General features: G+C 45.9%; 1 protein-coding gene and 1 long non-coding RNA gene across 31 annotated transcripts in view; one reads left to right on the forward strand and one right to left on the reverse strand.

Moving 5' to 3' along the window:
• The window catches only part of LOC102090150 (uncharacterized), a 39,496-nt gene extending 34,796 nt beyond the window's left edge, over nt 1-4,700 (reverse strand). For all 28 annotated transcript variants that reach the window (XR_010475390.1, XR_010475391.1, XR_010475386.1 and 25 more), the window contains exon 1: nt 1,189-4,700. This is a non-coding gene — a long non-coding RNA (uncharacterized LOC102090150). The remainder of the gene's footprint in view (nt 1-1,188) is intronic.
• On the forward strand, nt 127-15,170 carry NR2F2 (nuclear receptor subfamily 2 group F member 2). 3 transcript variants are annotated; one of them, XM_065076657.1, is made up of 3 exons: nt 127-521; nt 8,358-8,885; nt 12,020-15,170. In XM_065076657.1, the coding sequence occupies exons 1-3, from the start codon at nt 479-481 to the stop codon at nt 12,292-12,294; spliced, it is 846 nt and encodes a 281-aa protein (XP_064932729.1). In that variant the 5' UTR covers nt 127-478; the 3' UTR covers nt 12,295-15,170. The 3 variants fall into 3 exon arrangements, with proteins under 3 accessions (XP_064932729.1, XP_064932727.1, XP_064932728.1); XM_065076655.1 differs by lacking the exon at nt 127-521 and adding an exon at nt 4,734-6,568 and having other exon boundaries at nt 8,337-8,885; XM_065076656.1 differs by lacking the exon at nt 127-521 and adding an exon at nt 4,760-6,568.

Consider the following 15,170-nt stretch of genomic DNA (forward strand, 5'->3'; position numbering starts at 1 on the left):
AGCCGCTCTTCCTTCTAAGGAATGAAATGAGAGACAAGGATCACTCAAAGACATCTCCTACCTTGGGCTTGGGGATTTTTTCTTAAAGGCGAGGCGCACATTCCTAAGCAGCTATGTACAAAGCCCCCCCTGAAATCTTGTCTGTGTAAAGTTAGAGTGTGTTCAGGATTTTTTTTTCCTCTCTCCCAAGGCTGATCGCTAATAATATATCGAAAGCACTTCCCTTTAGGTTGTGGGAAATCTATTCCCTTCACCTTGCCTCCTTTTTTTTCCCCTGAAGGCTGTAACTTTACTTTTTTTTTTCTCTCTCTCTTTTTTTTTTTTTATCAGTTTGCACAATCGCTTAGATAAACACCAAGAAGGAGACTTCTCTTTAATTACCCAACGCACATCTTTCTGGGGGGCAAACAGCGGTCTGATTATTTTTTTTGTTTGTTTGTTTCACCTGCCAAACTAAAGGAGAGGTAGAAAAAGGAAGATGCAAGCGATTTGGGACCTTGAACAAGGCAAATATGGTTTTGGTATGTTTACTTATAGTTTTTTTCTTCTTCTTTGACACTTTTTTCGGGCAATGTGTTGTGATTCTTGTGTTTCTCTTTTAAGGAAAACAAAAAATCCAAAAAAGCGAATGTTAGCTAACGTACGTCTTAAACGATCGTTTCTAAGGTTACGTGGGTTGCTCTAAGGAGGGGAAGAGGGGAGGGGGGGAGACCCAAGTCTGTGTAATTGCAGCACCATCAGTTAGCACGTCCTTTAGCTAAATAAAGCAAGCAGCAAACAAACAAACAAGCCAGCAAACCCAACGACCGGGAATCGGTTTTCCATGTCGGTCCGAGGCAAAGCAAAGCGCCTCAAAGTCATTTTCAAAGCGGCGTCCAGGAGGCAGAGCCCGGTCGCAGCCTCCCCTGCCTTGGGTTCCAGGCTGCTCGGGGGGGAGCGCCGGACTGACCTGTTCGGGAGGGTGGGGAGGGGAGGACAGAGCTCTTAACTTAAGTGATAGGTATTAAACTGCACGGAATTGTGTCGCTGTGTGCAGCTGCAGTATTTATTTAGGAAAAAAAAAAAAAAAAAAAAAAAAAAAAAAGGTCGGTGGTGAAGGTAGAGCGCCGAGATCCCCTCTTCCCTCTTCCCCTCCGGTCCCTTCCCCAGCTAAGCAAGTACAATGGAAAGAAGCTGGAATATACTCACCATCTGAAGGTGTGGTTGGCAGTTCGGCTGAGGCTTTAAGGCAATTATTTATCCTTTTTTTTTTTTTTTTAAGTATTATTGCGAAAGACGTAGATCTGACTTTAAGCAGCAAAAGTGTTTTGCTCTGACAACAGCATGCGAGGCACGGTTCCTCGTTTGAAAAAAAAAATCACAAAACAGGATTCCCCCCCCCATTCCTTTCCACTATCCCTTAAAAATACCTATTCGGTGTAGAGCTGGCAGAAACCCTGATGCAGAAATCTTATAGTCCGGTCTAGGAGTGCCCAAGCCAATTAATTTTAAATCCTTAGGAATTAATCAGATTAAAATGTACAGAAGTTTCATTCTCGTATGCATACGTGAGCCAAAAGTCGTTTCCCTTTAAGAGATCCTTTTCTTTTAAAGTTGAATTTTAGGCAGATAAGAGACTTACACTAGGGGGCAGCCGGATACTGTACTTGCTCCAATCTTAAGCAATTTTTTTTCCTCTCTCACAGCATATGCTCTGATTTAGCACTGTAAATTTTTCAGAGGACCCAACTCTGACAGCCCCTGGTGATTTTCAAAGTACCACAAGCCAGTGGTTAAAAATTGCATTGACTTGGAAGTTCAGAGGCACACAATAGGAGCCACTTTCCCTATTCATGGAACTTCAGTGTGGTGGAAGAGAAAAACACACACATACTACATTGAGGGAGAAGAGGAATTCATTGAATTCTGTTAGACGTAACTGCTTTCCACTGAGTTCAGAGCGAAACTCGGTATTTGTTCGATGCTGTATTCATATTGCGATTTAATCTAGAAAGAATTAGAGGACTGTTAGGCAGCTTTCTGCCAGGAAAGCAGCTTCCCCCTCCTTCCTCCTCTTTTTTAAAACCTAAAGATTTACACCGGCTTCATCTCCACCTCTATTTTAGCAAAATAAATCCTTCCACTCCCTCTCATTAAAATAAATTTACATCTGCAGTAAAATGGCAGGAGGGATGGATTTGTTTATTTGGAAAACCAATACGGTCTTACTTTTAAAACAGAGCGTTTCTATTGTCATTAGGCTCTGAGAAGGACAGTTGAGAATCTCCTTCTATGCGAGGCGCTCAGGTTTCGAGTATTATTTAGCGAAATTAGCTGCAGTTCATTTTTACATTCATCTGTTCTGCCTCAAACCACTCGCAAGAGTGTTTTCAAATAAATAGCAAAGCATCTAATGGTGCTAATAGATAGTTATATTGCTGCATCCCTCGAAGAGCAAATAGTTAATCTGGTGCATTCTTCATTAATGCTTGAGCAATCAGCGTATACGGCGGCTGTTAAGCGTATATCAATGGCTTTTCATTTTTACGATCATACGTTCAAACTATTAATATTGTAGGTCCTGTTAAAACCGCTTTCTCTTCTGATTTCTGCATTTGTTAAGACGGCATTAATGTTTTTTCTTATGGCGAATTAATCCTGTTTACTTTGTCAGGTTTTAGACAGGAAAGGTTGGTGTTGGATTGGGGGTTTTTTTCTATTTTTCCTCAGGAAATTCAACATCAGCAACAATATGTGACTATTCTGCATTTTGAACCCCCACCTTCTCCCACCCTCCCTGAAAGGTGACGTCCTCGACTCTGGGTTGTTTGGAAATCATAAAGCAGTTCCCCACATTTTAGCGGGGAAAGATTCTTCCACCACCACCACCCCCCTTCCATCTTTTCAGTCCCTTGTGGTCCCTGTTTCGGAGAAAGACTATTTTTGCTCTGTCAGGATCAATGGGAACGCTGCACCCTTGCCTTTGAAATTGAGCCGCAGTTACATCTTCGTTCGTGGGGTCTTAATACACCAGGTTTCTAAGCAGGACATTGTCAAGTCTGGGTGCTTTTTACAACTTTCCAATCATCTCAGCACCTGCGGCTTGAGCCACATATATTATTTCTGCGGCAGAAGGGGGTGTGCATGTGGCAACATGAAAAAGTGTGTGTGAGGAGGTGAGAGGCAATTAATCCTGTAAAGAGTTGGGCACAGGTCTGTGTCCCCACGTCCGTGCTTGGTGACTAGCTCAAATGTGAGCGTACATAGACGTGTATGTTTGCAGAGGAAGGATTGTCCGGCCGGGCATTTATCTGCCTATTTTAACATGTTTTCTTTTTTTTATCTCTCCGTCCTTTCGCCTGTTCGAGTGTCTTTTGGCCATTTGCACTAGGAGATGAACTCAAAGTCCCCGTTCCGCTGTCCGGTCGCTATATTCAGCAGGAAATAAACAACTGTCCCCGTGTACTCAGATCGGTTACCTATTTAGTGGTGTTCCTACTATAGCACAGAGGTTGTGTTACTGTGTCAGGGTACGTGTGATCTAAAAAAAAAAAAAAATACAAAAGCACAAACCCCTAAATAAAGTTTAAGGGGTTGAGATGAGCTGCGTTATAGCGATGCTGTGGAGGTTGCGAGGGAAAAGACACGAGTGTCACACTCTGCGGAGCGGCGTTGCGGGTGTTCTTTTTCCCCCGTCGCGCTAAGGGAAAGGAGTAGATGGTGTCTTGCGTGGAAACACGGTCCTGTCGCCCAGCCCGCCGGCTGCCCGGGGTGGCGGGAGAAGAGGCGCCCGTACGGGGAGGAGCGGTCCGGAACAGCGGCGGTGCCCCGTTACTCCGCCGGGAACGGGACTGTGCGGGCGGCTGGACCCGGAGCGCTGCGGCAGGGGGACGCTCAGCGCCCCGCGGTCCCGCGAGCGGCCGGGGAGAGCGCAGGTGCCGCCACCGCCGGCCCGTTCCCCCGCCCGTCAGCCCGGAGCGAGGCCGCAGGGACCGAGAGCGACGCCGGCCGAGACAGTGCCCGGCGGGACCTCCGGCGGGCGGGAGCCCGCGTACCTGTGCAGCGCTGCCCATGACGGGCGGCCGCTTCCCCTCCCCAGGCGGAAGCGGGTCTCACTTTTATTTTATTCGGTGGAATTTTGCCTCATTTTAGAGTCAATATTCTGATTCTCACCCGCCGTCCCCAAGTCCCCCTCCCGACCCCGATGCCGTGCCTCGGCGGGCGGCCCCAGGTGAGGCGGTGGAGCTCCGCTCGCCTCGCCGGGCTCGCCTTAACCCCTCGCACCGACGGCGGCGAGGGCACGACACGGGGAAACCGGGGCGAGGAGTAAGAGCGAGAGGAGCAGGAGCGGCGTGCGCGGGGGGGACGCCCCGGCCCCCGTGGTGGTGGCAGCAGCGGCGGCGGGGCGGCGCCTGCCTCTAGGACCGCGCGGGCGGCGGCGGCGGCCATGGCAGGCCGCGCAAGGGCGCCTGGCGGCCCAATGAGGGCCGAGGGGCGGGGCGCGAGCTTTTGACCAGTCAAGCGCCGGTCGGGTTGCCTTATAAGGCGCGTGGTCGCCATGGCAACGTGCGCTAAGTTGCAGCAGTCGTGTCAAAGTTCACTCTCCCGCCAGCGGGGCGAGCGGCCGGCGGGGAGCGCGCTCGCCACTCGGGCCCACACGCCGCCGCGCCCCGCCCCGCCCCTCCCCTCACCGTCGGGAGGGGGGGAGGCCCCGCTTGCTTTTTTTTTTTTTTTTGGGGGGGGGGAAGGGCTGGCGCTCTCCCCCCGCTCTCCCCGTGGTGATTTTCCCCTCTTCCCCCCCCGGCTGAGGAGCGATGCTGCGCGCTGGGTTATGATCCTTCCCTCTCTCCCTCCTCCTCCTCCTCCTCCTCCTCTTCTCCTCCTCCTCCTCCTCCCGCTCCCCTCTTTTATCATCCTGGCTGGCTGGGCGCTGCGCTGGCGAGTTGACTCCTTCCCTCCCCCCCGCCCCGCGGCCCCCCTCCCCCCGCCCGCGCCGTGAGCACCGGCGGCGCGGAGGCGAGAGCCCACTTGCGAGGCGGCAGAAGCAGCATAAGGCAGCGCGGCGGCGGCAGCGGCAGCGGCGGCGGCGGCGGCAGCAGCAGCAGCAGCACCCGAGCGGCGGCGGCGGCGGCGGGAGCGGCGGCAGCGGGGACACGGAGCGGCGGGAGCGGCGAAAGCGGTTGAGCCCGGGGCAGGAGCGGAGCGCGGCGCGGCGGGGGACGGAGAGGAGGAACAAATAAACAATCATAATAATAATTAATAATAATAACAACAATAATAATAATAAAGCGAGGAGAGGAGGAGGAGGAGGAAAAAAAAAAAAAACCAACCAAACAGCCAACCCCCCCACCCCCGAGCCAAAAAGAGGGAGAGAGAGAGAAAGAGAGCAGCGCCCGGGCGGAGCGGCGGAGAGGAAGAATTAAAGCGAGCGAAGGAGGGAGGAGAGACAGAGCAGAGAGAGAGAGAGGAGGAAAGAGGAGGAAAAAAAAAAAGCCCACAAAAACAAAGCGATCGCAGTTGATGTTGCTGCTGCAAGCTGGACTTCCAAAAACTACGGCGAGACCGTCCGCTCTCCGCGCCGAGAAAAGTCTCCTCAGCTGTGCGTGTTTTTTTCCGCTGTGTGTGTAATCTTTAACCTTTTATTCATTCTTATTTTGATGGCTTTCCTGAATGGCTGACTGCGAGCTTCCCTGGACCTGGCCCCCAGACACCCGCCTCTCCTCCTTCAACTACTCTGCTGCAGATCAGCTCTAAGAGAGAGAGAGGGAGATCTTTGAAGAGATTTTTTTTTTTCCTCCTCTCTCTCTCTCTCTCTCTCCCTCTCTCCCCCACCCCCACCACCCCTTTACTTTGCTCTCCTGGAGCCCAGACAATCGACTCGCAACTCGCCCCCCCGCACACACACCTCCATCGCCCCGTGCTTCAGCACCTTCGCCGGTACCGGGAGATCCCCCCCACCCCGACCCTCCTGAAAAAAAAAAAAAAAGAAAAAAAAAAAAGAAAGAAAAGGCAAAACAACAAAAGAGAGAGGGGGGAAGAGAGAGAGAGAGGGGAGGGGGAAAAAAAAAAAGACTGCTGCAAAGCTGATCTGAAAAGCAAAGCAAACAAACTTTGAAAATAAAGGGGGAACAGGAAGTTTGGCAACGGTGTCCAATAGATATGGCAATGGTAGTCGGTGCGTGGCGAGACCCCCAGGACGATGTGCCCGGAGCTCAGGGAACGCAGCCTTCGCAAGCCCCGCCGGTGCAGGGACCTCCGGCCGGGGCCCCGCACACCCCACAGACCCCGGGGCCCGGGGGCCCTCCCAGTACGCCAGCCCAGACCAACCAGCCAAGCCAGCAGAACCAAGGAGACAAACAGCAGCAGCAGCAGCACATTGAATGTGTGGTTTGTGGGGACAAGTCTAGTGGCAAACATTATGGCCAGTTTACCTGCGAGGGTTGCAAGAGTTTCTTCAAGCGGAGTGTAAGGAGGAATCTCAGCTACACTTGTCGTGCCAACAGGAACTGTCCCATTGACCAGCACCACCGCAATCAGTGTCAGTACTGCCGCCTCAAAAAATGCCTCAAAGTTGGCATGAGACGGGAAGGTATTGGGATTTCATTTGTTTTGCAATTTTTTTTTCACTCGCTGCGTTTTGGGTTCTTTTTTAAATTATTATTATTGTTATTCTTTTTAAACTCTCTCCCCAAACCCAACCAGAACCTTTCTTTCCCCACCCCACCCCCCACCCCGAATAAACAGACAGAAACTTTCTCGTAATGAAAGAAAGAGGTGCTGAAGAGGGTGGGCAGGGGAGGCAGGGGCTCTTGCATGCTTTCTCCTGCAGTCGTAATTGATTTGTGTTTGTTTTGATTTTGCTGATGGAGGTTTATTGGAAGTGGATTTTTAGTTTCACGCTGCTTAGGAGCGAGATGATTATTCTGACGTCTGGTTACTTTTCCCTCATGTTTCCTCCCGCATGTTCAGCGTTACCCCTCGTCCCCCGAGCAGCCCTGTGTGTGTGTCTGTGCGTGTGTGTACACACACACGGAGCCTCAAGAGATGCACACACGCATATATATATATCCTCCAGCACCCTGCCTTAGATTGCAATTTTACACAGGCGGTTCAAATTACTATTACAATGGGACTCACCCTACCGAGGCTCTACAGCACTCCACTGTGGATTCCCAGCCGGATTTTTCCTCCTTTAAAAATACATACACACACACACATCCGCGCGTGTGTGTATATGTATATGTATATATATATATATGTATATATATATATATATATTGCCGTGTGTTTGCCTTTCCCGATTATCTTACTTTTCTCTTCTTCCTCTTATTTTGTTGTCCGGGAGAGGCAGAGGGGGAGCAGAAGGGACGGGTAGGGGGGAAAGGAGCAGCCCAGAAGTAAGTGTGGGGTGCTCGGGTCTCTGCAAGTCGAGTCTTTGTGATATAAAATTAGACGAGAAATGTGAGCCTGCAGTTTTCCAGTGCGTGCTCTGTGTCTGGACGCTGCTATGTAGGTTAAGGGTTAGGGGGCTTGGGACTTGCTGGGCTCCTCTCTTTGTGTTTCTGCAAGAGTAACTAACCTTGTAATACATGCGATAACAAATATAAATCAAGCACATTTTTTAGGCGTTCTCCCTCCTTGCCGTCTCTCTGCCTCTGAGTCCCTTTTCTCTCTCCTTTTTCTCTCGCTGTCACCGTGTAAATTTATTAACAAAATGAAAGGCCCACTTTCCATGGGCAGCTGAGGAAGGTGCCTTTGGATAATGCCCCCAGCCTCGCCGGGGGACCTGCCGGGGATGTTGTGGGGTGATCTCGCCTCCTTTGATATTTTTAATAAGGGGAGGGGGGGAATACATAATAACAGCAGCAACAATGTATTCGGTGGATGAGAAACGTGTGTGGGACCAGCGCCGGTGAACTGACGTGTTTCTTCCCTCTTCCCCCTTCTCCCTCCCCATCCTGCTCCCCTAGCCTCAAATCAATAAGCTGTTTTAGGTGTAATGAAGAAAAAATGCCCGGGCACACAAAGACGTATCCTGCCTCTCTTGAAGGAGAGCGGTGGCGGTGGGGGGACAGTGGAGGGAATAACTGAATTGTGGTGTGTTTTGGGAAGTGAGGATCTCGGGCTCCTCCAGGCAGTCCTGGCCGAGCGGGCAGCATTGCTCAGCTTTTATTGTTGCTTTTACTTGACCCGGGAAACTGCGTAGCCTTAAAACCGGGTGCGGGCTGAACTCTGGCTGGAAAAATGCCTGTTCCCCCTTAAAGCTGCCTTGGTGCGGTGTCACACACGCAGGCACCAGCACACAAAGCAGGCTGTATTTGAACCGATGGTCGCAATTCAGATATTAATAGCTGTAGTTTCTTTTTTATTTACTGCAGCGGTCCAGAGAGGCAGAATGCCACCCACACAGCCAACTCATGGTCAGTTCGCCTTGACAAACGGGGACCCTCTCAACTGCCATTCCTACCTATCCGGATATATCTCCCTTCTTCTGAGAGCAGAGCCCTACCCCACCTCCCGCTTTGGCAGTCAGTGCATGCAACCCAACAACATCATGGGCATCGAGAACATTTGTGAACTGGCAGCTAGGATGCTCTTCAGCGCCGTGGAGTGGGCCAGGAATATCCCCTTCTTCCCAGACCTCCAGATCACAGACCAGGTGGCCCTGCTGAGGCTGACCTGGAGCGAGTTGTTTGTCCTCAACGCTGCCCAGTGCTCCATGCCCCTCCACGTAGCCCCGCTCCTGGCAGCCGCCGGCCTCCACGCTTCGCCAATGTCTGCTGACCGAGTGGTCGCCTTTATGGACCACATACGAATCTTCCAAGAGCAAGTAGAAAAACTGAAAGCATTGCATGTCGACTCTGCAGAATATAGCTGTTTAAAGGCCATAGTCCTCTTCACCTCAGGTAGGCAACATTTCTTTGCTCTTCCTTTCCCTCCCCCCCAACCCCCCGCTCCGATCCCCCCTGAGAACTGTTTGCTCTTGCAAAGTGTTATTGCCTGCACCCCATCACCGCTGTCTGCCCCCCCCCCCGAGAACCAGCGCGGTCTCGTTTGCTTTTAGGAAACGGTACCCTGTGGTCTTGCCTTCAGGGCCTCGGATCTGAGCATCCCGTCTTTGAGGGAATGCAAGATTTCTTTTTAAAAATAAATAAATAAAATATACACACACACAAAAAAAGACACCCCAAACACACCCCAAACCTAGCTGAGTAATACTGGGGATGGAGAACGAGGGGGCTCGGGGAGAGGCACCCATTCGCCATGAGAGACTGCGCTTTCTCATTGAAAAAGAGTATTTTATTTAACAGTATAGCTCTGGGTTGTTGCATTTAATGACACGCATCCTAACAGCAGCAAAATCTGTTTGATGTTGTTAAATACAAGTCGTCCTATCAGTGAAACCACTTTAAAGAGAGGATCATTTTATGGGCAGCCAGGAAGGGGAAAAAAGCCCTGCAGGATTAAAAATTGAATTAAAAAAAAAAAAAAAAAAAAAAAAAAAGAAGTGCGCAAAGCTGAGTTTAAAATATGTTCCCTGCCATCCCATAAAATAAAATAAATCAACTTTCCAAAGAGATGTCTGATTTAAACAGAATGTGGCAGTGAGCAGTTCTGTGTCATTTAAGCTGAGGGGAAAAGTTTGCATTTGTACCCAGCAGGAACTGCATAGTCCAAAGCGAGTAGCGGGTGCGAAAAGATAATTACCATAAGTAGAGAGGAGTAGTATGGAAAAGTAAGAGGAGACTGAAGCTGCCGCTCCACAGTGTAATCCCGGGGTGGCACAACCATGGCTCTCCCGAGGAAAAGACCTCGAGGTGTTTCTTAGATAATCAAAGAGAGGGGGGAAAAATGTGTCAACTTTTGCTGCCTAGAAATAGTGCATGAGTTATAAAGCAATAATTGAGTGCGTTGTGAAATCTAATTAGCTTGCACTAGAGTTTAACCTGGGTGAGTAATAAACCTGATATTAACTCTGGAGGCTAAATTTTTTTTTTTTTTTTTTGAGAAAAAAAAAAAATCTGTTCGCTAATTTGTGCAATACGTTATCTCAGATTGCGAACTTTAAGGCTGCACCGGCAACCCAATGTGCTGCAGCCCTAGAAGTTTTGGGATTAAGTTTAAAAATACATCTATTTCTTCTGTAACTCATTTGAAAGCTTGGGAAAGTGGCCACGCGATAAACATATGAATGGAAGCAGGACCTGTAAAATAATTACTCATCGGAGTTTTTTAAAGCCTGATATCAGGAAACAGGAAAAAAATGTAGTTTATGTGGGAAAAGAAGGGCTCACAATCCTTTCCTTGTTGTGTTAAAGGGGGTCTGGGGAACGAAGTCATTTTCTGGACTTTGTCCAGGTTCTGGGTCGTGACCTAAACTTCCTTTTATATATTATTGCTTTACACATAAAAAACTTCTTCTTTTTTTTTTTTTTCTTTTTTTCCTCCCCCCCAAAATTACTCGTGCTAAAGTCCTAAGGTGATCAATGAGCAGGACGCATCTCACCACAGGGGGACAGGGATCCCGAGTGAGAATGAGTGTACGTGGGGTGCTGATTTTATTTTTCTATGGTTTTCCAGGATGCGTTTTCCTCTCCCTCGCTCAAACCCTCAGCGAGGATCCCACACATGCTCACATCCCTCCCCAGCCCCTGACCAGCTCACACCCACACCCGGGACTTTATTTCCAATCCTGCCTTTTCTCCCAAATAATTTTTTTTTTTCTTTTTTTCTTCCCCCCCCCCCCTTTTTTAGCCTTCTGAGAAAACAATCGTCCGATCCTGTCGTAACTGTTTAATTTATTACTATTTTCAAAATGTGAGGCCTGGCGTGTAAATTGCCTCCCAACTAGATAAACGTTTCTAGTTATCTGATTCTGGGGAAGATAGCCGCATGCAGAAAAATAGGGTGATGCATGAAGCTTCTGCAGCACCCCAGTAGCACTCCCTGATGCAAAGCAGGCACACATAGATGCATATAATGTTTGCTGCAGCCTCTTTTAAGAGCAAAAAAAAAAAAAATCTGGGTTCTAATGACTCGCAGAATATGCATGTGTTAGCCCTGTGCCTAGGAAAGCCACAGGGAGGTCAGGTCACAACCTGTGCTCTTTCAGCACAGACGTCTCTGATTTAAAGGGAACTTATTGTATTTTAGCGTATCAGGAAAAAAAAAAAGTGAGAGAGAGAAAAAATGTCCAGACCCTATCAGGGAGTTTTCTTCTTGTAAGGGCCTTTAGGTTTAAAAAGAAGAAGAGGAGAAAAAAAAAAAAAAAAAAAAAAAAAAAAAGAGGAGGGAGTGGAGGGGGGAAGAAAGAAAGAGAAAAGAGGGGGGAAAAGAAACAGCTCAAATGAACAGAGAGATCACAGTTTGCATGGCTGCCTCTGAATAGGCTAAACTGACAAGATCAGTTTTAAAGGGCCACTTAAATCAGTTTCAAAGACTGAAGAAAAACGCGTTGTCTTCTTTGGGGGAGAATCTGTTGCTGGATCCGGGGCGCCATTATCTTTGGCTGGGCCAGTTTTTTATTATTATTATGATTTCTATCATTCTTATTAGTATGTCTTCTCATCACATGCTTAGGCTCTCCCCAGTTATTTTCCAAGGGGGGGAGAAATAGTGGCTCCGTTTCCCCCCTTTCGACTCAAGCCTTCCCCGCCCCTCCAGCCTTTCCCCCTAAAAAGTACAGATACACGAAATTATGCCTGGCCAGCACCTCCATGTCAACCCCTCACGTCTGTCGTGCCATTCGAAATCTCGAATCTTGGAGAATCTCGATCCTAAGGGAGACCCTCCAGAAGAGAGAGAAATACAAACACACACACATAGATTGTCCCTTTTGGTAAAACCTACTTAAACTCTGGGGGGCGAGGTGATGGCGCACCATCTACACTTAATTCTAGCAATAATAAACAAAAAAAAATCACATTTAAATATAAAAATTTGAAAAACACACAAAACTTTTTAATCTGATGATTGTTTTCTTTTTTCTTTCTTTTTTTTTTTTTAATTTATTTTTGTTTTTTAATACACTTTCTTCTAGATGCCTGTGGTCTCTCTGATGTAGCCCATGTTGAAAGTTTACAGGAGAAGTCACAGTGTGCTTTGGAAGAGTATGTTAGGAGCCAGTATCCCAACCAGCCAACACGATTCGGGAAGCTATTACTACGTCTCCCCTCCCTTCGCACTGTCTCCTCTTCTGTCATAGAGCAATTGTTTTTCGTCCGTTTGGTAGGTAAAACCCCCATAGAAACCCTAATCAGGGATATGTTACTGTCTGGCAGCAGTTTTAACTGGCCTTATATGTCCATTCAATAAGATATTGGAAAGAAAGAGAGAGAAAAAAAAATAAAATAAAAATAAAAAATTGAGAAGGGAGGTGAAAGAGAGTGAAAGGAAAGCAAATGACATTTGGGTTCTGGTTGTTTCTTAAATTTCCTTCTGCTAAGAAAGGATGTAAAAGGATGTTACAAGTTTGCTAAGAGAAGACAGGAAAAAATTAATGGACTGTGAATAAAAAAAAAGAGAGAGACTGTCAAATGAACTTTTACAGAATGCATTAAAAACTCCCGTGTCGTTCAGAAAAAAAAAAAAAAAATAAACAACAACTTGCTACTTATCATTTTTTTTTGTAAAAAAATAGAAAAAAAAGAGAGAAAGAAAAAGGAAAGAAAGAAAAAAGAGAAAGAAGAAGAAAAGGAACGATGGTTGGCTTTTTCTTTTTTCTTCTTTTTTTTTTCTGTTTTGGGGGTAAACTTTTTTAAAAATCTCGCTTAAAGTGCATTTAAAGGAAATTTGAAGAAAATTAGCAGAATGGAAGAAAGTAAGTCTTTTTTTTTTCCAAATTATTAATTGTCCTATGTGTCTATGTACCTATAGCTGTTCTTTTTTGTATTTTTCTGGTTTCAAACCAGTTTATTCTGTGGTTCTGTAATAATTTTTGATATAACCTTGGCTTCTTAAAAAAAATAAAAAACCCCTGTGTATCCTTAAAATATATGTTCTGAAAGAATTAAAACTGAGTCCACGAAAGTATCATAGGAAGAAAGGAAAAGAGAAAAAACCCTCAACAACACAATGATGGAAGCGCACTTAAGGTGGTGACCCAAAATCTAGCTTGAAGCTGAGAGAGCTATAATTATATAGACCCGGATGAACCACACATGTCATATAACTACCCCCAAATCTAGTTTTTTTTGATATTTCGGACAGAAAATGAACTGTGCGGATTTATTATAGGTAGAAGGAGTTTGTGTCCAAGACACGCTTCAGTTTTGATTTTAAAAAACAAACAAACAAGCGAAGTGAACTTTTGTAATTTGAATTGGGTTCCACATAGTTCATCATGAATTGTTATTAAACTCCTTTATCTGTTTGTATATTTGCAAGCCCTTTGTATTATAATAATTGTTGATATTTTCCCTTTTTAAAAAATACCATTGAAATCAGCATGACAAAATAACACTGTTGGCACTTATAGATAACGTGATTGATTCAGTATCTTAGAGTTTACAGTTTTGTGTTTAAAAAAACTGAAGGTTTTTTTTTTTAAGTGCAACATTTCTGTATACTGTAAAAGTTATAATAACTGAACTGTTTGGTCGAGTCTTTGTGTGTTATATTCCAAGGAAAATTGAAAGTATTCAGAAATTAAAATATTATTTGATATCTGAAACTTGTTTGGCTGTCATAAATGTCTTTCAGAAACCACATTACTTCTCTATAGTTTGCAGTCATTTGAGTCCATAGGCGATTGATTTGTTTACTTGTCACAGTAAGTTTGTAGCAGATGTATTGTAGTGTATTTACCTGTTTAATTCCGGGATGGGGGTGGAGGACTTAAGTTCGTGGTTTATCTCTGGTTTTAGGAAGCACTCTGCTGAAATGGTAAACCATCAAACCCCATTCATCTAATCCTTCTGTTAATTAAAAATGGATTTTCTGGGGAAAAAAAAAATAAAAAAGAAAAGAAAAAAAAGGCCCTTATTTTTGTCACACTTAAGTGCCTGCGTAGGAAAGGTATTGTGGAAAAAAAAAAAAAAAAAAAAGTCTTAGAAATCCGGCGATCAGTATCTATTTTGTGATCAGAATTGGGCGAAAAATCTTTTGTAAATGTGTGACATACGCGCACAAGATCATTCAAGCAAGGTAATAGCAGTATTGTAAATATAGGTCAGTTGTTTGCAATGAGTTTTCTTTAAGTATGTGTGATTTTTTTATAATACTCCGTAGTTGCCATCTATCGTTGTCATTGAGAGGTCTTCAAATGGAGTGGCTTTAGCTTCTAGCACTGAGGAGTCGGGTTTTAATGTATATATATACTCTCAAGTGGATTTTTTTTTTTTTTTACCTTAGACTGTGAAAGCATGACCACAGGTCACCTCTGTATTTTACATATGGGATGTATGTCTGTATGTGAACTTGCATACATACATGCGGAGGCGCACACGCAGCTTTCCAGAGCAGACCAGGGCCCTCTCTTGTAGCCACCACTGATGCGCTGGGGACCCGCCTGGGCCAGTGGCTCAGGACTGGACATAACATTTGTGAATTTAGTGCTATCCTGAGCAGGCAACAAAACCCCCAAATCTGAAGGAAGGCAAGACGATGTGGTTTTGCGAAGGGTTGATATTTTGTTTTGTGTGTGTGTGTGTCTTTTTTTTATCTCTCCCCCCACCCACCCTCCCTTTGGTCTATAGCAGATGCTTTGTATGTGAAAGCTTGCAATTTTGTTCTTGTCTGAGGCTTCCCCCTCTCCCTTTTTACCACACGTAACTACACCATGTTGTGGTTTCACAAAAAAAGAGAGAGAGGGAGGGAGAGAGATCATTCTGTAAAGTCGATTAAACCCTGATCTTTAGTGTGTTCCAGTTAGACACATCTGTACTGGGGGCTGAGGGGAGTATGACTGTGAATTTGAGCAGTTTTACATCTGAATCACGGCTCCTTTTCTATAAATATATAAATATATAAAAATATATATATATACTATTATTGCAGGGGATTGCTGACCTCTAGATTTAGCTTTTTCTATTGCAAGTGCTATCCATGTGAGTGTGTGTGTGTGAAGTTTTTATGCTTACTAAGAACACAGGATCTTGACTTGTTTGTTTTGTGTTAGTTTATTGTAAACAACCATTTGTTGTAAATTGTTATTGGCATTAAATTATAATTTATGATTTTCAAATCCAAAA

Source organism: Columba livia, chromosome 11 (genome assembly GCF_036013475.1).
Source record: "Columba livia isolate bColLiv1 breed racing homer chromosome 11, bColLiv1.pat.W.v2, whole genome shotgun sequence".
In the NCBI taxonomy this organism is placed as follows: Eukaryota; Metazoa; Chordata; class Aves; order Columbiformes; family Columbidae; genus Columba; species Columba livia.